This window comes from Eurypyga helias, unplaced genomic scaffold, assembly GCF_000690775.1.
Source record: "Eurypyga helias isolate BGI_N326 unplaced genomic scaffold, ASM69077v1 scaffold2401, whole genome shotgun sequence".
Classification (NCBI taxonomy): domain Eukaryota; kingdom Metazoa; phylum Chordata; class Aves; order Eurypygiformes; family Eurypygidae; genus Eurypyga; species Eurypyga helias.
In genome coordinates, this window is record NW_010232590.1 from 46,957 (window position 1) to 69,602 (window position 22,646).

Here is a 22,646-nt window from a genome sequence, read left to right on the forward strand (position 1 = left end):
CTGTGGTCACCATATATCAGTTTTTCTCCACATGTGACGTGTTAGTAGTGTCACTACGCGTTAAGGTTAAAACACAGTTACAGAGGAGGAAGCAGTGTTTTACTGCTTCCGACGTAAGGCAAGGATACATCTATTTCACTCGGTCAATACCATTTTAAGTGCACAAGAAACAGAGCTTCTATTCTTGTTTTTGTATGCTATGGGTAGTCATCATTTAACGCTTTTGTATTATTTTGATTAAGACATTGCAGGCATTCAAGTATTCCATAGTATTCAAATCACAAGGGGAGATTTTGTTTCTTAAATCTATTTCTTCAGTGTTAGAAGACTATCAGATTTGATATGCAGCTCTTTCTTAGCATGAAATTTCATCTTTAACACATTTACGTTTATTTGTACAGAGAAAAGCCCCCAAGCCTTTGAAATGGTCATTAACATCCTTCCTGGGAGACCAGCACAAATTCACACCTAGGTAATAACCCAGAAGCCTACGCAGGCAGGTGCAACCCACTCTGCCTTCCAGAGCCGAGCGACACCTCAGCAGCACTACACCCCTCCAGCACAGCTCAGCCATTCGTGGCTTTAACTCCCTTATGTTGTCCTGTTCTGTCTGGCCTGCTATCGTACCTGGGTCCTGCCCTGAACAAAGGGCCTGTCACCCCACCTGAGGCAGGGAAATCACGCTTTCCCAGACAGAATCACCCGGACCAGACATCTAGAGGCTCGGAGCTGACATCTTTGGCAGTTAGCCCTGACTTAGTCCTTGTAAGACAGCCTTGATGCTCTGGAAACCTCTGGCTCAGTCAAGATCTGAAGCTGTTTTTTCCATAGCACAGGCTGGCACTCAAGTAACAAACCATCCTTTTGCCTTTGGAGAAAATTACACCCACGGGTGAATAACAGCCCGCAGGTAAATATTGATCTTGTTTACATGCTGGTACGAGTGTGTTAAAAAGCAATTCACAACAATTAACATTTTGAAACTAAGTGGCACCAGTGTTTGGACTGAAGTATTTAAACCATTTCTTTAAAAAAGAAGAGTAACTCATTATTAAAGGGCTTCTTTAATAAAAACATAATTTTTTCTCCGCTAATATCAGCATCTACACATCTGTTTAACTGCAAATATTAGGTATTACAGAACAGTTGCATGCCCATTTAAATGTAAACTGTATGTAGTAAAAGAAAATGTACAACTAAACATGGATGCTATGCTAGCAATATTTTTAAAATGTAGTTTTCAAATACAGGAACATATTATTCAGAACCTGAAAATGAGTCAAATGACATTTACAAAAATCTCAGCTAGATTTCAGCAAGGGTTTTAAAAAGAGGAGAAAGAAAAAAAGGAGCAAAAATAGCAGTATTTCCAGAACAAAACTTGTGTCTGATCCCCACAGTCATCTAAACTGAGCATGCAGGACCAGAACCAAGGAGGATGGCTGACAGGGATATCCTGCAGGGATACAGGAGCTGCATGCTGCCAGCATCCCAAAGCCCCTTTCCAAGCAAGACCTTCTACTGAACAGGATGGGATGCACAGGCTGTAGCTGGGCTGCCTGATCCAGAGAGCCAGTCCGGCCCTTCGATGCTGCTTGCATTTCCGTGCCCGGTGGACCCCCTGTCCCGACCCCCAAGGCAGGCAGTGTGTTGGGGCTACGGTGGGTCCTGCTGTGAAGCTGTCGGCACCAGGGGCACCGCAGGCTTATGGGGGAACACCCTCCCCAGTCCCAGGGCAGGGCCTGGGGCTCTGCACGGACAGGTCTGACAGCAATACCAGGAGCATCCCAGGGGCTTTGCCAGGCACCGGGGACAGGACCTTTTCCTGACAGTAGCAGCATTGCCCCTTTGAGCCACTCCAACCCCTCACAGTGTTTCTCATAGCAGCTTTGCAAGATGATGACAATGACTGTTGTTATTATTATTCTCTCAAGATTTTATCTTCCTTGTACTTTTTTCCTCTACTACTTTTGGTCTTGTATCCTTTACCAGGGCTACCTTTTCCAAATACCTTCACCCAAGCCTCATCCTAACTACAAGGTTTTTGGGGAAGCTTCTGGTCTCGTACATTCATCTAAAACACTCCAACACTCAGTTTACAATAAAAGGTACTTAAAAGTATCAGTGCCTGCTACAGCACCTCATGCTAAACACTCTCCCCTGAGCCCTTAGTAACATTTTTACAGGTAATAAATGGAGCCCATGAGTTTCTGAAAGACTGTGTCAGAGCACAGAGCATCACCATTAATGTTTTGGAGATAAATGGAATATAGATATTTAATCTCTGTTTCTTACTTAAATACATCTGATACATTCTGCAGGGAAAAGTAATATTACACTAAGAAATTATGTTTGCCTTTTCTGCAGCAATGTATATCTGTAAAAACATTTTAGTAGATGGAAGATACCTCTAGCACGGTGACATCAACATTACACAGTATTATAAACAGCTATTCAGGAGACTACAAAAGTAGAGGCATTAGTTTTATCATATTGCACCAGAATCATTTAATTAAACACTTAAATAAAGTAACTCAAATTTTTTTCCGAAACAAGCACACACGCAGAGGCAAACATAGAAATGTGTGTTGTTTAAATGTTACGATATTAGATATAACCCTGCAGCCCCTACTTACACTATAATCTTTTGGCATGTGCATAGTCTCACTGACTGCAGAGTTTTGGGTTAATTTCTTTTTTTTTTTTTTCAGAATAAACAATAACTGCTGGTTATGTTAATCTTACATCCTCTCAGCATAAGACAAGTCACCAAAGTCCTTCCTGGAAACGAAAGCTAAAATCAGTCTCCTCTGAGCTGTAATTTCTCCCAACTATATTTCACTTCCCAGCCTCAGTACTCCACTAGCACTTTCTCGCTCTTATTTTTTTGTTGACAGTGTTTATGGCAAACCCCACAAGTTCTTTACTAAATGAACAAAAGCATCCGTAACTGGCAAAGTTTTACTTGTTATAAATAAAACAGCCACCAATGAAAAGGACCTTTAAAAGCTTTAGCACATACATGTGTAAAATCATAAAGTTAAAGCATGACACTAATTCTGTTTGGTCTCTTTTTTTAATCTCTCATTTCAAAATTCCTTTGAAGTCTGCTTTTGAGATGAATGACATGACAACATCCAACTGAAGCAATTAGGAAAGTATATTCTCACACATAACTCCAGAGGTTTAACCTCAACATTTACCTTTCTATTTAGGAAGAAAGAAAGAAACAAACAAACAACAACAAACCAAAAAACCCTAACTACTACCCCCTCTTTAAAAATCAGGCAAAGTGATCTGAGTATGAACTACTCTGCCCTCAGCACTATGTCTTTAAAACCACCAAAGACAATAAGAACAAGAGGAAAAGGCAACCTTGAGAGAAATTAAGCTTAAATGTATGTTACAGTGACTTTCACACATTACCTGTGGCTGTTCCTCCTCTCTCTCTTGCACACAGACATATGCATGCACAAACATTAGCTAAACACCAAGTCTCCCCTCAAGATGAAATGTTTGGAGAGATTACTTCAGGCTAATTCGCTGTGGTGTGTAAAGCCTTATAATTGTAAGTTAAAAAGCATAACTCTGCGTGTTACAAATGTCAGATAAACACTAATTAATAGTGTCCTACCAAGTGTCATTTAATTTTGCTCAGTAGGTAGCATTACCAGTTCATAGATATCCTCTTCTGGCTTTGGTATGTAAAACTGAATCTGGTTTTCAATCAGGAATTTAAGACGCAGGTAGTGAGCAGAGTGATCCAGGTGGTGTGTCTGCAAGAAACAGAGAAGAGGCTTTAAAAGAGGAAAGCAATGGCTCATGTCACCTACACTTAGAAAACAGCCTGACACTCATCGGAAGAAAAATGCCCCAGCATCATCATTTACAAGAGGCCCATGATCTCCTGACCTCAACAAGAACCTGAACCTCCTCCTCTTCCTGCGTTCATGTAAACCACTGACCAGGACGTCAAGGGCAGTGCCAGTACTCTAAGCAGGCTCTTTGGTTCTGCTTATCTGGCAGTTCTGCTCCATCCCAGGCTACTGCAGAAAGAAACACTGTCACAGCAGGAGAGTCAGAGCACACCTTTGTTTACAAAGGGCATTTAAAATCACACGGAGGAAACTAAATGTTCTGCTAACAGAGAAAAATGTAACAGGAAAGGGTTTTTTCTGTTTGTTTTGGGTTTTTAGCATCTTCATAATTTAGTGAGTAATTATGTGGTAAATTTCAAGCAAGGTTAATATAAAAAAAAAAAACCCAACTGTATGTCCTCTAAATTCAAAACAGCTCAGGATACACTGGTTTTATAAGGCTAAAAGAAGCCAGGAGCTGCATGCTGGATTACATCCCAGTGGAAACAGGTCACACCATCTAAATGAATTAGTTATAATTAGCTGAGGATACGGCATTTGGTCTGGGAGATGTTAACGACCTTTTCTCAGCACAATTAATAAGCTTGATTTAAGCAGAGGTTAATGCAGTGTGTAATCAAAACACATTAGAATTATGATAAACACAAAGGATGTCATTCAGAAGTTACTTCCAAAGTTTGTAAACTGTTGTTGACTAAAGCTAATAAACACCCCAAAGTGTTTCACAAATACAGGAGTTAAATTCTCCACACTGTCCCTTTTGAAATCCCATTATTACGTGCTTTTATATATTGGCCTTTTAATTTTATACGAGCAGATTAGCAAAGGTTCCTAGGTTTTACTAAAAACATTTGAAAATCTGTACAAGACTGTCATTACTGCCTATTTATCATGTTTTTTTAAAGCCTCGCTTATCCAGTTCAAGCGACGACGATGATACACTGGGGCTCAGCTGACTGATCACACAGCAGAGATGATGAGTAATGTACACCGAGTGACCTGTGGAAAAGATCACACACTGACCCAGCCAACCCTTCAGCAAACAGAGAACAGGGAACATTTTTGCAAGCCTAGATTAGCCCATGAATAAAAAAGAGCTACCAATAAGGAGAAAAAAAGATCTGTTGCTGCGCTCCATGTAGTGCTACGCTCAAATATGTCCAATTCAAAGACCAAATTATCCGTATACGAAACTGAGTATCTGAAATGGGATAACCTCTGTAATCCAGACAAATGCCCACTTAATTAAATAAGGAATGTGAAATCTATCAAAGTCCAAAATAAAAAGAGCTGAAGGTAGGAGATCCTCACCCTCTCTTTCTTTTTTGACAAGCATTTTGCTTTGCTCGTTGTCCATGGACCATTTTCACTAGTTTTTTCTCTTACATGCACACACATACAAACACCACAGAAACTAAAGGGAGGCAGAATTGGTTTTAATTGTTCAGATATGATACAAAGGAGCCCTAGATGAGTTTCTGGTTAGATTAATTTACTATCCCAGGACACAAGCTAAAGAGCGCCTTGCACACTAATCAAACACAAAGATACAGAGGGGACATAAGCCCACAGACTGCACACCCCACATCTGGTGGGAGAAGTCCATGATAAATCTCTCTGGAAGTCTGGAAAATGCCTGAGCTATTTACAGCAAACCCGGGGGGGGGAAAAATTCTATGTGGAAAAGCCACACAAGCAGAAAAGGGAAACAGACAACCTGGAGGCCTCCTCCTGCCACCAAGGCCTATCTTCCTGTGGTCTCCTGCATCAAAGCTCTCCTATGTGTCCTGCATTCCAGGCACCCCAACATCCCTCCAGCGGAACCGCCAGTTCAGAGCCCCCGTCGGCCCTGGGGCAGGGGCAGGTAGGCTCACCCCTGCCCCCAACCTGCTCTGCAGTCTGTGTGCCCTGAGAGCAGGTTCGAAGAGCAGCCTTCTCGCAGGCAGCGGCTCCATCCGCCATCCCGGCCATCAGCAACAGGCCTCTGCCTGCTCTGCTATGGGCACCCCGTCAGGCCTGGAGGAGACGCCTCCATTTCCACAGGTGCTTTTGCAGGGAGACTTGCTCACATGAAAACTGTGCATGCTGGCCATTTCAGAGGGCAGGAGGGAGCCAACCGCAAGATGACTAGCGCCACGCTGAAGCCCTGAACTACGCCAGGGCACAGGTCACTGGATACAACTCACACATATTTTGAGCCACTCGTTTCTTCCTAGAAACACCATCAGCCAGGGTGGATGCCATTCACCTGCTACCCTGCATTGCCATCCAAGTCAGGCCATGAGAGTCATCACCATTAACTGCGACGGTACAGTACATGAGCCATGCCATTTAGTTAATTAACATTTGTACAGCTGCAGCAAGGCTTTGCCTACCTCGAAATTTTACATTAGTTAAACTGTTTCAAATAGGGTATTATTTTCTACCGACTCTTAAAGTGGATGTAGTCAGTTTGCCCTAAAACCCACACCATTAACCCTTTTTTTGTTGCTGATCTAGTGACATATGCAGGAAGGTGGGAGCAGAAACAGGGCAGCTTTACTGACATTAATATCCTTTCGCAACCACCCAAAGTACCTTTTGGCAGTCCAAACAAGCTTCTTGGTTTATTTATTTCCCTCCTAATAACTCTGGCTATGTCTGGAGTAAATTAAGCAGCTAGCCCAATTTAAAGCACAACCCGACAGCTTAACCAACGTGCTCTTGAAGAAGAATTTACAGCCTGAGGTGCGACCCGACTCAACTGGCTCCGCGTGGTGCAGCGGGTCCACGCACAACCCCAGCTATTCATCCATTTTGGCTCCCTTCTAATTAAAGCGAGGGACAGGCATATTCTTCCAGCTTGGTGGGGGAGACCTTCGTTAGCGCTGAAATGACAGCATCGCGGAAACACGCTAGCCATCCCACCGTTCTACTCCGGCTTCGCATTTGTGTGGCCCAAGCTTGCTCAGTAGGGAAACACCAGCTCAAAATCAAAGTAAGCCCACAGGGCATCAGGCTTAAGTAACTTCTCAGGGACTTCGCGCACGGATCCAGACACCTAGGGAAAATCTGCTTCTTGCCCCCTGTGCATTTGAAAAATGCAAATTGTGAGACAACAGAACTGGTTTTGCTTCTCACTTTTTATCCAGTTCAGTCAAAAGACTAAATGCCATGTAGTGTTCTATGCTTGATTTTTGGTGTTACTCTCTCCTTACTGGTTCTTCCTAAATCCATATACGCATGTGTGTTTCTACTCAATTTTAAGGTATACCATTATGCAAATGTTAGTAATACACATACACACATCCACACTGATCAGTATTACCCATAGGAAACAATTTGATGCATATACACAGACTTTTCCTGTCTTCCAAGTGATGTTATTAGTTAAATCTTAGGAGAAATCTTCGAGGAACCACTTTAAAGTATGCTTTAAACTCTCCTCCCACCAATCTTGAATCATAAAAGTGTCAGAAAGCAGCCACCAAAACCTGTATAATAACAAGCAGCAATGCTAGTGTAAGAACACATTTTCTGCAATGACTTGAGTGCACTTAATGTTCTCCAACAGAATAATCAAGCTCAGTTTAATGGCACAGATAGATTTAACCACATCTACAAACATGAAGAGGTTTATATGAAATGTAGATCTTGAAATGTTTACTATACCAGAGCTTGACTGGTTCTCAGATGGCAGATGGCAAACTGATGTGAAATGGTGTGGATCAGATATTAAAGGGGAAAAAATGAGCTGAATGCAAGAGACAGAAGAAAGAGATTGATTATTAAATGCTACAGAAAAGGAGGCATCCATCAGTGTTTTCCAGACTGAAGACTCTTACAGAAAGGAAAGAAACAGATAATAGCTATGCAAAAAACAAACACCCACCTCCCCTTCTCCCTGTACACCACCACCCACAACAATCAAACACACAGCGAGAGACCACATTCTCAGCAGGCACATACTGGAACCAGTAGAGCTACACCAATTTACTCCAGCTAAGGATGTGACCCACTGAGTTAATCACTCTTATCCCAAGGAAAATATAAATCCTAAAAATAAATCATTACTAATAATGTGTCATCCAGCTTCCCTATTATGTCTCTCTCCAAAAATGTCATCTTTTCCTGAATACAGTGCAGAGCTTTCACAAGCTGCAGCGCTCTGTAATTGTGCACCTGGCAAAGAGACGAGCACGCTGTACAATTATTGCAAACAAATGCTTCTCTCTCACCTTCCCTCTCTTTTTCAAAGCTCATGCAACATGTTCTCAAAGTCCCCAAAGTTAAGCTCTTAGAAGTAATAAATGTTTTCTTTTCTTCTGCTGTTGTTGGTGTACAAAAGAGGACTCACTTTGCAGAACGGCACGTGTCTCGAGTTGGGTCTAGCTTGCAGTCAGCCAGTTAGCGGAAAACATACATTATGTAGCTGCCAGAACTGAAAGCTTGTATTTAATTTGTCAAAGCTTTCAACTTCTCTGCTGAGATGTAACTCTTTTTAATGGCCAAATGTCTCTGATACTTCATCTTGAAAAGAAATCCAGGTGGTTTTTCTCCCACTCTCCCCAAATGCAGATAAAAGCTTTCCTCTCTCTTCCCTCCCGCCACCTACACGAGGCGAGTCTGACTCCGCGATGTAGACAGCAAACACAAGCACCTTCTCCTACTCCTGCTGCTGCTGTTTTCTCCATGCCTTCCTCCCCCACGCCAGCCGGAGGGGAGGAAGGAGAAAGGAAGGAGAAACAGCACCTGCAAACAGGACGACCTGGCACCTGAGAAAGGATGCGAATGCACCGCTTGCCTGACAGAGCAGGGAACGGGCCACGGGAGGGCTTGGCAGAGGCAGGGGAACCAGGGCAGTCGGGCGAGGAGAGCGCATTCGTGACTTCAGTCACTGGTCGTTAGTCACTACCATGCTACGGGGCGTCCACTGAAAGAAGGCTGGGGGGCAGGATGTCGGGGGGCAGATGGGGAGAGAAGTATCCCACACACAGCTTGGTCTCCAGTGGAGGGGGAGTGGGTGGGTGGGTACGTGAGAGGTGGCAGCAGAGGCAGACTCAGGGAGTGAAGGCCCTTCGGAGGCTCATGCACAGCAGCCGGAGTGGAAAGGGCAAAAACTAGTCTGCCTTCCTCTCCCTACACCCATACCAAGTTTAGCTCCAGCTGTAGGAATTTTTCTCGTGTGGTGCTAGCGTGAAAATTTCAGTATAATCCACATTTTTCATCTAGCATACAACTGATTCCCCCACCTGCAGTCTGAGCACTGTGAGCAAGTCACTACAAGGTTCAAGCGAAAGGGCTCGGCGTTGCAGGCACCCCACCCTGCTCCAGGGCACGCTCGCAGCCCTTACCTTGCAAATCATTTCCAGCACATCTCGCGTGGTGTCCCCAGGACGGATGACTGTCAGAGCAGGCTGGTTGTTCGGCAGGCAGAACCAAGACGGCGTAAAATACTCATGAACCCAAATATCGCAGTCGGGATTGTGCTGATGGACACTGCTCAGTGCCACTTCTTTTTCCCTCTAAATAGACAGAATCCATTGTGACTCTACCAGCCAAATACGAACTCCATCTTCAACAGTAACAAGTGTAAAGCATGCTATATGCTGTATCAAAAAGCCCTCTTGTAGACAAGACGTTTTACTCATCGGCCTAGATTGAAGGCTTGTCTGGACAGGAAACTTTGCAGTTTTACCTGAGCAGTATAAAGTGTGCCTTCCCTTGTCAGCCACACAGCTACAGGGCTGCAGTGTGCTTTTCCTGGGATTTCACTCTATGGCTATTGGGAATGCTAGGAATGCAAGAACACATAATAGTGATAAAAAGAGATTTAAAAAAGTTAAATGCACAGTGTTTCTGGGTAAACCAATCCAAGGCCAGCAAAACTGTTGTAGATGCAACAGTTCTTATACTTATAAATGGCAAAATAGCAAATCTTAGCAGTTATTTTGAATTTACTGCATTCTATATATCCGAGTTGCACTCCAAGCTATAAATCCCCAGGAAGCGATGGAGCTGCAGCATCCCTGTTCGCTGAAGTGGGCTCACGCAGCTCAACCCATGTTCACTACAGGAGGAACGTGGCTCTTAGCACTGCCTTAATGCTGTCTGATAGCTGCCTTTCTCTGGGGAAAGAGAAAGCCGTTGTAACTGTGGCTGCAGGCACAGAAGCTCACAGAAGCACGAGAGAACAAAACAGAGGAAACCCTGCGCTTCGTAGCTGTGCCACCCCTAAATTATGAAACTCTCATATGGCTGCCACAAGGGGCCTTTTTCCAGAACCAGCAATGTCCAGGTCCTCCTGTGGGCAGGCATTTCCCTGGCACGCAGCGCTGACACCCCTCTGGGTCTGGCACCTCCGGCTGCGCTTAGGATGCCACACACAGTGGTCTTCTTCTGACTGTGGGCAACCAACCCTCCCAGAGCGGCTACAAGCGCACATGGGGTCCTCTCCTGGGAGCTCCGCGTCCCCTCTTGTGTGCCGGAGTCAATGCTGCATTTAGTCTGACTGCGAACAAGGGGCAAGGAGGCAGCTGGGGAGTTGGTGCTTTACCTTGCCATCCGGGACCGTATCGTCAAAGATCCCTTCGAGAGATTTCTTTACAGAGTCAGCTCCTTCACCAAACACCTAAGGAACAACACAGTAACTCTGCTTTAAAACATGAGCGCGCCTCCATTGTGTCAGCGGCACAGGCTAAGGGGAGAACGGTGTATCTAACATCTAGCATGGAAATCAAACTGAAAAATAAAAACATTCACCTCAAAACACAGAAAAAGAAAATACCAATATCCCCTTGTTAAAAGAGAAGAGGGTGAAGGACAAGCTGGTGACGGGACACAATGCTGAAATATTAGAGGCCAAGTTCTGCTTCGTGGTCTGTCAGTGGCTGTCTTGGTGGAGCTGGAGAAGTTTTATGTCCTTCTGTGCTCCCTTTCATCACCTGCAAAGCCAGGGAAATGAATGCTCCTCCACCTCTGCTAAGGCTGAGAAATCAGAAGAAGGGATCCACTTCTGGCTGGTTTTGGAACAAACCACCTTCCAAAAAGTACTTAGCAAAACATTCAAGTACCGCCAGTCAGCACAACCCTTCTCTAATGAAATAAAACCTGGGAACCCAGCACCAGCCAGAGAGCCAAAAACCAACAGGGCTCCCTGCAGGAGAAACGACAGAATGTGAATATTTACAGGATCTGCCCCAAATCAGCACAGGACTGCATCCGACAGGCAAACAGGGTTGTTAGGGCAGCAGAAGCTTGTAATTAAATCTGAAAAGTGAAGTTTCATAGCTCCACATCAGCACAGCTTTACGATCAAGCTGCTGGGTTTGGCTGTTAACTATGCTGTGCCTACAACGAAGCAGGGGCCATGAGGACGGGAGAAGGTCACTGCCCTGTAGGGATTTACCACTTCAACTTGGCAATACTTGGCATGCTACTACACACGAGCAGGGAAAATGTGTTCAGGCACTGCATTTACATGTTCTGCCACTTTCTCAAAACCTTACTTTTTCTTTGACTCTCTCCAGTGTGACTTTCCTTTAACCTGGAACAAAATCCCTTTTCACACCTGCGCTTATGGAGGAATGAGGGGATCGGGGTTGAGGCAGGTGGAGGAAGCATGAAAAATGTATTTATCCCCACTGAAAGGAAAAAAACCAAGCGAGATCAGGAAAAAAAAACAGGTCTGAAGACACAGCATGGGCAGGATCCTAGTTCAGGACAAGGGATTCCACCTGATTTGGGGAAACTAAGTACAAAGCAGGAGGGATGTCGCAGCACCAGTGCAAAGAACTGGGAATGTGCTCACGGAGGCATCTGCTGTTTCCCAGCTAAACTCTGAGTTTTTGCTCAGCCACTAAATATTAGGTGAATTTTTAATGTCTCACTAAAAACAAGCTAAACAGTTTTTCAGCATTCATCCTCTGCTAAACAAAACAAACACCCACTGCTGCGTTAACAGAAGGAAGAAGAAATCACAGGGTGCAGAACAACATGTGTCCCAAGCCTTTCTCCACTCAAAAAGTGAAAGAAGAGAAAGAAAAGCAAAGCCTACATTTCCTGCAATTAGGTGAGGTATGGCTCTCAAAAACTGAAAGCTATAATTAGGGATGTTTGGATAGAATAACAGAGAAGCACCTTCCTACCACTCTAAAACACGTTTTCTAGAGAAAGATATGGGCAGTGACTGGGTGGAAATGTTTCAGCTTTTGCTTTTTTAAAAATCTGAAGCAAAACAGGGACTGTCCCTATTAAATGCAAAGCTTTTTGTTACTTTAGGAAGTTTTCCCCAAACTTAGCTACATTTGAAGTATTCTTCAAACTCATAATTTTCATTTAAAGAAACAAACAAGTCTGCACTTCTGGTTTTTTCCTTCCAAAGTTGTTTTTCACTGTTGATTTGTTACTCCTGAGTATAGGGAAGTACCTCCAGCAAAAGCAGAAGCAGCAGAAATGCAACAACACGAGAAATGCAACTAATTCAGCTAAAGAAGGTGCGAACTGCAAACCTTGTTTGACAGGAGCTGCTGTATACTTATCTGTAATTACAGTCACTGATTTTTAAAGAGGATAAATGAGATGACGACACGCCGTGAAAGATTAAACAGGCAAGGCTAAGGTTGGATGTGTAAGTACTTGATGCAGGTGACTCTTTGCCTCAGCTGCATCCTGCATGGTAACAAATAAGCCTTGAAAATAACAATATCACAAACTTCCACACGCTTACCTGATTAATGCTTGGCCTTCCCTGCTTTTTCTTCGAGGTAGTATCCAGCCCCCAGAGAGAAGAAAACCTGCTTCTCCGCTTACTGGCAGATCTGGACATGGCCTGCGTCCTTCTCCTCACTCCGGACTCCCCTGTGCGAGCCGCCACCTGTCAATGCCACATGGTTTTAAAATCAAAGGTCGCAGCATCCCACCACACCGTGGCTTACATAATCTAACCAACAGTGGCATCTGCTTGAAAAAAAAAAGGCAGACACTGTGGCAACAATGTGTACTTGCAACGGGGACAACAGTGATGCTGCCAGGCTACTTCCTTCTTGCTGCATTTTAACTCACTTCTTCCAACGTCGATCAAAATTTAAAATGGACCGTGCCACCCCAACATTTTTTGGTATTTAATCTGAGATATTTTGAAGCAGCCTAATCATCTCAGAGCAAAACCTCAGTACCAGTGAAGGGTTCGGGGTTTTTTTCTTCCCTTTTGTTTTTTAACAAGGTTTCAAAGCTGGACACACAAAACCTGACATTTCCAAACTTATCAGTTGCTCCCGAAAAGCCAGGTCTTCCTCTTTGCTCTTTCCTGTGGAAGCACCCTGGGCATCCTGGAACTGACTCATAACTGTTACAAGGCCAGATAAAGGCTTGCAAATAGGTCAAGGTATTTAAAGCCGGCATTTCCTCAAAGATAGGGACATTTGAAGGATGAGCAAAACACAGGAAGAAAAAAAAGAGTGAGCTGAAATGACCCTTTAGATCAGAGCACTGTTAACTGCTTGGGTGCTTGAGAAATGGCCTGTGGCAACCACCCTGGAGAAAAAAGATGTTTGCCTTTACTGAGACCAAATATTTAGGGAGTGTTTCCCAAATGAGGAAGCTCTGGTAGAAATTAGTTCGACGTTAGTCAGAGGTGAATCGTTTAGGCCAAAGTTTGAGCAGATTTCCCACGTGGAGGTGGCCTCAGGAGGACGAGCTCTCCTGCGAAAAAGGGAGTGGTAGGAGATGGCAGGTATGAACGGGAGTGCAAGGCGAAGCCAGACAGACACACAGACCCACCCTGCCGACTTGGCCGTATGCTTCCTGGAACACCCTTGTACAGGATTCCCACAGCCGAAACTAGCAAAATGTGACTGTCGTTTGGCAACCTCAGGGGGAACACCCCAATCTCTGAGTGATGCCCCAAGCTACGGAGCTGAGAAACCGGTTGTTTGCGTGCAGCAGATAGAAAAGCCCATACAAAGACAGGGCAAACAAAAGGCTGGCTTGTGTACCCAGGGGAACCCTCGCTGCATGAGTAATGGTGATTCTCCTTGGGAAACATGGAGAAATCAAGGAAAAGGTAGGAAAAAAAAAAGGAAAAACAGTACTGCAAGCATCTCCATTTCCACAGCCGACATTTCTTAGCTGAGCCTGGGACATTTGTGCAGAGGCACCTGGGAGATGTAGCACTGGCTCATGTACTGATGAACTTCAGGAAGAAGGTGAAGAGAGGGTGGTGAAGCACTGGAACAGGTTGCCCAGAGAAGCTGTGGATGCCCCATCCCTGGAAGTGCTCAAGGCCAGGCTGGATGAGGCTTTGAGCAACCTGGTCTAGTGGAAGGTGTCCCTGCCCATGGCAGGGGGGTTGAAACTAGATGGTCTGTAAGGTCCCTTCCAACCCAAACCATTCTGTGATTCTATAAACACCTTCAGGAGTGCTAGGGTTGCCATGCTATCCTCATGCAGCACCCAGCTCAAGCCTGAGACTCGCTGCACCATCTCCGCACTATTGAGGGCAAAGCAGGACACGAGAGTTTGCTTAAAGAAGAAAGCACGTGTCTTTTCCAACACAACATATTCAAAACATTTTTTTTTTTCACTTGGCTCTCAAGAGACACCAGCATGAAGAAGCAGACTGTTTTTCAGGCTAACGCTCAGTGCTTTGCTAAATGCAAAAACATAAGCATAAATGCAAATTACAACCCGTCACTTATAAAAAAAAATATAAATCCACCAGCAATTATCAGGATGATGACGCTAATCTTTTCACATATAAAAGAATAAAAACGCCTCTGACTGAATTACAGCCCTGGATTCAATTGAAGGGTACAGCTGACATCTACAAGACAACAGTGGAGCTCAGCTATTTCTGTGAAGCTCCAGGAGTCCAAGTCGAAACTACAGGAACTTGATTTAAATTCATTAAATAAACATCACTTTGCAATATGTTTCCCTGTATTTTTAAGAGGTGGGTTGTTACACTATTTAAATTTAAACAACCATTTTAAACATTATTTGCCACACCATGCGTAGCAGAGAAGAACGTTTCCCCTCCCTTGTGGAGCATCAGGTGTTGATCACCGCAGACCGGATATTAGACTAATGGGTCAGTAGATTCATCCGTATGGCAGAGAGCAAGTCATGCCCGAGAGGGTCTAAGCCAACGCGTGCTGAAGGCCTCAGAAAGACCCCAGTTGACTTCACCGGACTTTAGGAACAAGCCCATGAACGCAGGCATTAGAGATGAGCCTGCTCTTGTAACAGGCAGATCTGTTTATAGAAAGCATGTTTCTAGTGCAGATTTGGAAACTCAAAATCACATGTTTAGGAGAAACATGGTTCTTTAATTTCTGTAAGGCCATGGCTTGCAAGCATCTGCTTTTTAATCTATATGCAGGACACCCACCCCTTTCAGGAAGCTGAGGTAAGGGTTCATCCCCCAGGCACAGACTGCTGTTTGTCGACATGATCTCTGCATTGGACACATGAAGCGATTTGCAGGTTGGCAAAGATGAGCCCTGGCCTCTGTTCAAACTTACCAGTGCATGGAACGATGAGACGGAAAAGATTCCAAGACGGCCCATCGCAACTTTCGTTGGACGGCTGGCAAAAGCAAGCAGTCTTTTAGGGTTTGGGAGCTCCCCTCCTTGGAGACTAGCCAGGTAACAGCGGTACCGAAACAGGTCCATCTGGAACTGCTCAAGATTTTGTTCCCAAACGAAGATCTGTGTACAGCGAAGATTGAGGAGTGAGAAGAAGAAAAGGAGAGAGAAGGAAGAACAGAATGGTAAATGCCTTGAGAAAATTCCGCTGTTCCCAGCAATACACCTCTTTCACCATTGCTGATCCCATTCAAGAAAAGCTGATTCCATGTCTTTCCTGCTCTCCCCAAAAAGGACACAAATAGTAAAAAAGTTTTCATTAGATGCAAAACAAATTCTTTTTATGTTCACGGCAGAAGACTTCTCTTGGGACAACTACTCCTTTGATACAATGCTAATTAGTAGGGTTAAACTTCCATTTTTAATTTTCTTTGTATTCCAAGATTCTCTTCTGAGCAGTCCCTTAGGAGGCTTCTTTCATGCATCAAGGGCATCTAAGAAACAAGAAGACCAAGCCCCGGCAAATTCCACACACAGAGCGCCCTGAACCAGCAGCCGCAGCAGCAGCATTGCTGTGAGCATCAGCGGAGCTCAATATACTTGAAAAAGTGTAGTACACTGGGGATAATTAATCTTATCAGTAGAAGAGCACTATAATCAGCCTATGTAAGGACTTATTTAAATAATTCAAATTGCTGATAGGAAACTGTTTCAAAGCACTTAGAAAAACTCAGTTACATAAAGAGAGAGACTGCTCTGCCCTCTCACTGTGGCTGACAGCCTTTGAGTGGAGCCCCTTTGACAGAGGCGAGCATCTCCCCCCTCTCTCCCCCCTTCCACGGGCTTCCACGGGGTACGAAATCTCTTTAGCTTAGCGCATTAGGGCCCCGTCCGCTCCCTATGGTTTGCATTACAGGCGCGTTTGGCAGCCGTGGTAAAAGAGCTACAAACTAATGAAGCAGGAGCCATATGTTAGTTTCCTAAAATAAGGTGCCGCTGCGGCAGCGGGAGAGACATCTGCTCTAGGCTCTCTGCTTCTCAAACGCAACGACGTTGTCCACTTTAAGTCAGAAGCAGCGGCCCCGGGGGGCAGCCAGGGCCGCAGCCATGAGGTCAAGGCAGGCCCTTGCAACACGTAGAAACAAGGGATGGCTCCTCCATCCCATCTGCCAGCAGAAAAAACAGCCTCTTACACTCTTAAGATAACAGCAACAGCAGCATTTGTTGCTCTGTGACCAGCCATTCCCTAAGGCATCCTGTTGCTGTGGCCTGGTAGCCTCTTCAGTCCCCCAGAAGTCCTCACTCAACCTCTGCACAGCTAGCCAAATGTATGGCATGGAGGCCAGGAGAAGATAGCCTGTGCTGTACCGTAGCGCACGCTGTTTGGAGAAACGGTGCGACAAGGGCAACCGGCACAGCTCTCTTGCCAACACACGTCCCACCTGCTCTGGGAAGCTCTGCCAGTGCACACACAGCACAGTGGGAGCAGGCAGAGGTACCGCTAATCTGAGGGAGGCCTTAGATATTTGCTAGGGGCTTATTTCACACAGGCAAGTGAGATTACTTGATCCAGTATGGTCTTCTTCTTCTTGGAGTCCGTTACTGAGGACAGCTGCATTTCACCCATTTTCTTCATCTTTTCATCCATATCAATCTTCTGCTCCAGCTTCTTTATCTCTGTTTTCAGGAGCTTGACGGTGTCCTCTTTGTGATGCTGCCTTGCCACCGCGGTTGCACAGGCTGAATGGATTGCAGTGATCCAGTTCTCCAGCTCAGTCTGGCTAGAGGTCTGAAGAGCGGGAAAGAGGGGGGAAAAAAGTCAGGATCCTCTTTAAAATTGATTGGAGATTAACAAATGCAATTCCAAGGAGTTTCCTTTCCCTTTGATCTAAAGATTCAAAGCCGTAAATCCACTTACGAGAGAAGTAATAAAACCACCCCATTCCTAAGCAGGCCATTTTTAACTCTGCACTGGGCATTCAGCACTTAGCATTACACCTATATCTGTGCTTTGCAGCTGTATGGTGTTTCCCACCAAGGTCTCAGGAATTACCTTCCCTGTTCAATGGAATGCTGCCACAATTTGTAGCTTAACATTTAATGACATTCTCTAAACTCCCAGTTCTTTAAGGCAGGGAATGTACCCTGTGATCTTCACAGCACAAAGGTTTTTTGGCATGCAACAATTAGTAATAAATTAATGGCATAAAACGTGACCATATATCTATGAGTAGCTTTATTGTGAAGCATAGACAAACAAGCTTTCCACTTCTGAAGTTCCCAAAGCATTCTGATGAAGTCAACCTTGTTATCATTAAAGCCAGGCTCATCGTAACTTTTACAGTTCTGGTACTGTCCCTTCCCAAGTGTGTGTGTGACAGTTCAGGAAAGGGAACATTTCCCCCCCTTGGAAGTGTTCAAGGCCAGGCTGGATGAGGCTTTGAGCAACCTGGTCTAGTGGAAGGTGTCCCTGCCCATGGCAGGGGGGCTGGAACTAGATGGTCTTCAAGATGGTGCAACCCAAACGATTCTATGATTCTGTGAGGTATCAGTCTGGGGCATGGGACCCAATGCATTTTTCTGGAAAAGCACTATTCTTATTAAAGGCTTTTGACATAGAAAGAAAAATATTTCAAAGCGTTCCTTTTCCAGACTTTCAAAATAAAAAGTAAATCTCCTTAGCCTTCTTACTAAATGTCATTCCTTTTTACAGTAGGCTGTAAAACGAAATTTACAGCCAATTCAGGGTTGCAGCGGACTTGCGCCGAGTGTCAGCCTTTAGCAGTAATCACACTGGTATTTGCCTTGTGGCTGAAAAAGTAGCAAGGTGCCAAACCACCTTGTTCTAATTAAACTTTCTGATGATACCTGATCTATAAATAGACAGCACAGTATGACTTCTCCAGTTGCTAGCGTAGCTGAAGAAGGTCATCCTCACTGGTCTCCTGGCGGTGACAACTAACGGCAAAGGACATGGCTTCCTGAAGCCAAGGAGAGATTCCCACAGAAGCCTGACGCTGGAAATCATGCATGCACCGGCCAGACTTCACACCAATGCTCTCAAAAGTTTTGTGGGACTGAAGCAGGTGAAGCACACACGTCCCAGAATGCCACCACTTTCCTTAGGTCAGGTGAGAAGTCCTAAGCAGATGATGGGGTCTACACTGGAAAGACAGATCTCTGACTCCCAATTCTCTTCAGCTGGCACTGCACAACGTACATTGCTTAAACGGGAGATGCTCCCTGCCCAGGTAATAACACTCATGAGCTCTCATTCATAGATGTGCCTTACAAAGTCTTACCACCACTGCTGAGACATGCTGAGCTCCCCTTGCTGAGGAGCTTCTGCTGAAAACAGAGCAATTATCTGCAGAACAGAAGACACTTTGCTTACAGTCAGGTGGTAAAACATAGCCCCCACTAGAGAACAGGGTACTACTGGACTTAAACTGAAATGGTATGTTTTGTTAATTCCTAGCAAAATCCGAACAGCAAGACGTCCTGTTTTTATCTTGTTGAGGTTTAAAATATTATCTCTGTACCATTAGATTCAGTTTTCTTTTTGGTTTCTTGGAGAGAAGGAAGGGGAAAAAATCTGTGAAGGATTTTAGGAGCTGAAGACTCTCCTGGTAGATGAGTAGGCAAGGGGAATCACTGCTTCTCAATGGAAAGGACCACATAAACAAGCTGCAAACATCTGATACATAAGTATGTGGTGTCACGAGTTGCTCTGAGCTCCTGGAAAGCGCATGTGACATCTGCAAGTAATGGATCTGTGTAGGCATGATAAGAACTGACTGAGCAAGGCATCATCGTGTAGGAGGTACGTGATGTCTCTAGGCGCAATGCAGTGCGAAGGCTTGTTACAAGATGTCCAATACCGGTACGCATTACAAAGCAACCCTAATTTTCCTCCCTAAGTACACAGTCTCCATAGGACAGAAACAGTCTTCTGCCAGTCTGTGGTTTCTTCTCATCAAAACGGCTGCTATGGCACTGTGTTGTGTGTGGATGGCCGTGTATGACCTGAGCAGTTAAGTAACGCTGCTGAACAGCCTCACACGTCTGTCGGCTGACTGGCACGCAGCAGAGCAAGCCCTACAGCTTGATGAAGCTCTCCAGGTGGCAAAATACATGTACCCTGGCCAGGAAAGGCATGAAGCAGAAAGGGGCAGTGCAGTATTATACTAAGAGCTGAGGAAAAATCAGACTGAGGTGTCAGAGAAACTAGTCTGCAAAAAATCATTTTTTTCTTCAGCATGCAAGCAGATACTCAGTCTCTTCAAGTTGTAAGCCAGCACCATGTCCTTGAGTCAGTAAGACTTTTATTTTGCACTAGCTTGAGATTCTAGACCCTTGTTTAGCCCCTTGAACGGACCTACAGGACAGTGTAATTTTAATGATTTGCTTAGAAATACAGGAGAGTGATGATGTGGAGGCACATCCTACCACAGAGTAGCTCCTGATTTAAGAACGCAAGAAACTCTGAATACGTTGTCACTGGAAAGGGAAATAAATAAGGGATTCCTCCGGAAAAGAAAACTGAATCAAAAGGGGAGGAAATGGCACAACCTCAGCACAGGCTGGCAATTATAAATAAAAAAGAGTGTCACACCTTGATTAGTGACAACTTGCAATAAGAAAGAGGGATGCCAACCTAAAAATCACTCAAGGAAGCAGTAGTTATCAAAACCCAGAAATCTTTTTCAGTGAAACACAACTAATGTATGGTCTTTGATAGAAATACTGGGGTTTTTTTAAAGGTACCCTATGAAATTCAGACATTTCTATTTTCTGATTAAAAAAACTAAACATGCACTTTCAGTCTCCTCTTGGGCAACAGCAAGATGTTGACTAAGATCTGTATGAACAAGGGGCAACTGGAGCGCCATTGGGAAAGCACCTGGAGGTCCAAGTACCCGCTTGCACTGCAAACTCCTCTTAGTCTTGTAAACCCCTTGAGCTTCTCCACAAGGTCCCATCTTTGATACACGTGTCTTATGAGATGCAGATGGTGTTACAGCACATTGAATGCACTACTGTATGTCCTATATGGCAACTGGCCTGGTCTGTCTGTTATAAGCATGCTGTCAAACCATGCAAAATTCCCAGTCTGTACAGGGATGTGAGAATACTTCTTATTTCTTACTTTGTTCCAACCATCTACACAAAGTAGGTCTGGCCAGTCAATAAAAAGAGCAGAATTAACAGTGATTCGCATGTGGTGGTGGGTCTCTTGAGTGGCATTTACCAAATATGTCCTTCCTCTAGCACTGCCAGAGGGAAATCCCAAACCTACTAGAGTCAGCAGGATTTTCCATTGATTTTAACCAGAGCTAAGATTTCCTCCTTGGTCGGAGACAGAAAAAGAGAACAACTTTGTAAAACCCTAAAACCAGACCAACCTGAAAGAGGAAAGCATCCCCAAGGGAGTTGCTGAGACAGAAGACAAAGTCCTTCTTGGGGTGTTCAGGCACCGCTTGCACTATGCTGTTTTCCACCCAGACAGCATGCTTGGGGATGCTGTTGTGGTCAATGCCAGATCTGCCATCAGTCTCATAAAAAAACAACGTGCATCCTGAAAGAGACAATCGTACATTAGCAAGCAACACGTTTAAACGCAACGGCCACCACCCCACGTCTATTCAGTGCGGGGACTATAAATCATCTGTAAAACTGCCACAGGGAGGAGGGAAGGTTTGCCAGGGCCTGTTCAGGTTTTCAGCCCCACAGCAGAGAGCACCAGCAATGGCCCAGTTTCTTAGCTCAACAAGGTGGCGGTTTCCACGCCATGGGGGCACACCACGAGCTGTATGGGATGTCAAGCTGTGCCCCAGAGGGCCATTTTGTTCGCCTGAGGATTGCTAAAACTGAGCCGCAGACATGGGCTGAGAGAGTCACAGGCAGTGAAATACAGCCCTGGATGACAAACTTCATTATAAACCCCTAAGTGGGGGTCTTCCATGGCCCCCCATCCCACCGAGGGGACCAGAAGGAAGATGCAGGAGTGAAAGCCGGGCTTGGCCGACGGTGCCAGACAAGCCCCCAGGCAAAACCTCCAAGGCCCTGCCTCAGCCTCCTGCAGCTTTGAGCTGCTACAGTCCCTGCCAGGCAAAGACCAAGCCATATAATTACTGGGTGCAGATGAGTAACTGGAAGAAAAATGGGCTGGAATGAGCTGTGCTCGTTGAAAGACTGATGTACAAAAAAGCCCCAACAAACAAACAAACAAACAGGATAAACCAAATCCTTATTCCACTGTAACGTTTCAGCTCTGACTCAGAGCAATACAGCCACAAACAAAAATGCATTTTAGCTGGGGACAGCAAACAACCCCCTTGGTTTTACAAAATAATATTTACAATTTTCTGGTTGTTAAAAAAGAAAAAAAAAAGGTATAACAAGCCTGCAATTTGGGAGCCTCTAAAAAAAGGGGTCTCTTCCTCTCTCTCTCACCTTCCCACATTACCGACAGTTGTTTTAAACTTAAGCTGGCACATAGTTTCTCTGCCACAGGAGCCAGCCCTCGCAGTGCAAAGGGATGCCCTGTTACCCAGCCTCGCAGAAAACTATTGGCAGCCAAACAATAGCAGCTGTTAACTTCAAAGCCTGGTTTAAACACTGACATTATTAAGGCACAGCAATCTAAGGAGCAAACACTCCACTTGAGCCAAAGCACTTTAAAATAACATTGCCTCCGTGCTCATCCTTCCCCTTTTTCCTCCCAGATGGCCCTTTGTTTGTCTGCTCCTCACAGCAAGACCTTCCTGCCACAGGGCCCCCCTCCCAGGAGACTGGTGCTCCCCCCTGCCCCGGACCCCTCCCTCTCTCCTCTTTCATTTCCCCAATCCCTCTAACCAGCCCAAGGAAGAGCTGGCGCCCAACTCTGCGGTTGGTTTTAAAACAGTGCTGCAAATTAAAAAAAAAAAATTACAGAAGTGCTCTTAAAAAGCGCTCTGCGGGGAGGACAGGGCTTAAACTACACTGGGCTTTTTGGTAATCCCACCTACAGCAGGAGACATGGCTCTGCCTCCCCCGGCTCAGACCAGGCCTGTCACAGCGGAGGTGAGCGAGGCCAGCCCCAAAACCCTGCGAGCATCGCTTTCCGTTTTACTGCTCATGCAACCGCGTGAAGATTAATTAGAGGTCACTCCGGGAGGCCAGCTCCCTCATTCCACCACTCCACTAATGTCTCTGTGCCCTG

At 45.0% G+C, this 22,646-nt stretch overlaps 1 protein-coding gene across 1 annotated transcript in view; it reads right to left on the reverse strand.

Moving 5' to 3' along the window:
- The window catches only part of TIAM1 (T-cell lymphoma invasion and metastasis 1), a 79,482-nt gene that overhangs the window by 40,021 nt on the left and 16,815 nt on the right, over window positions 1-22,646 (reverse strand). The window contains 7 exon segments of the mRNA XM_010161427.1: window positions 3,672-3,776; window positions 9,212-9,382; window positions 10,414-10,488; window positions 12,586-12,732; window positions 15,380-15,565; window positions 17,007-17,231; window positions 20,848-21,020. Coding sequence (XP_010159729.1) covers window positions 3,672-3,776; window positions 9,212-9,382; window positions 10,414-10,488; window positions 12,586-12,732; window positions 15,380-15,565; window positions 17,007-17,231; window positions 20,848-21,020 — 1,082 coding nt within the window.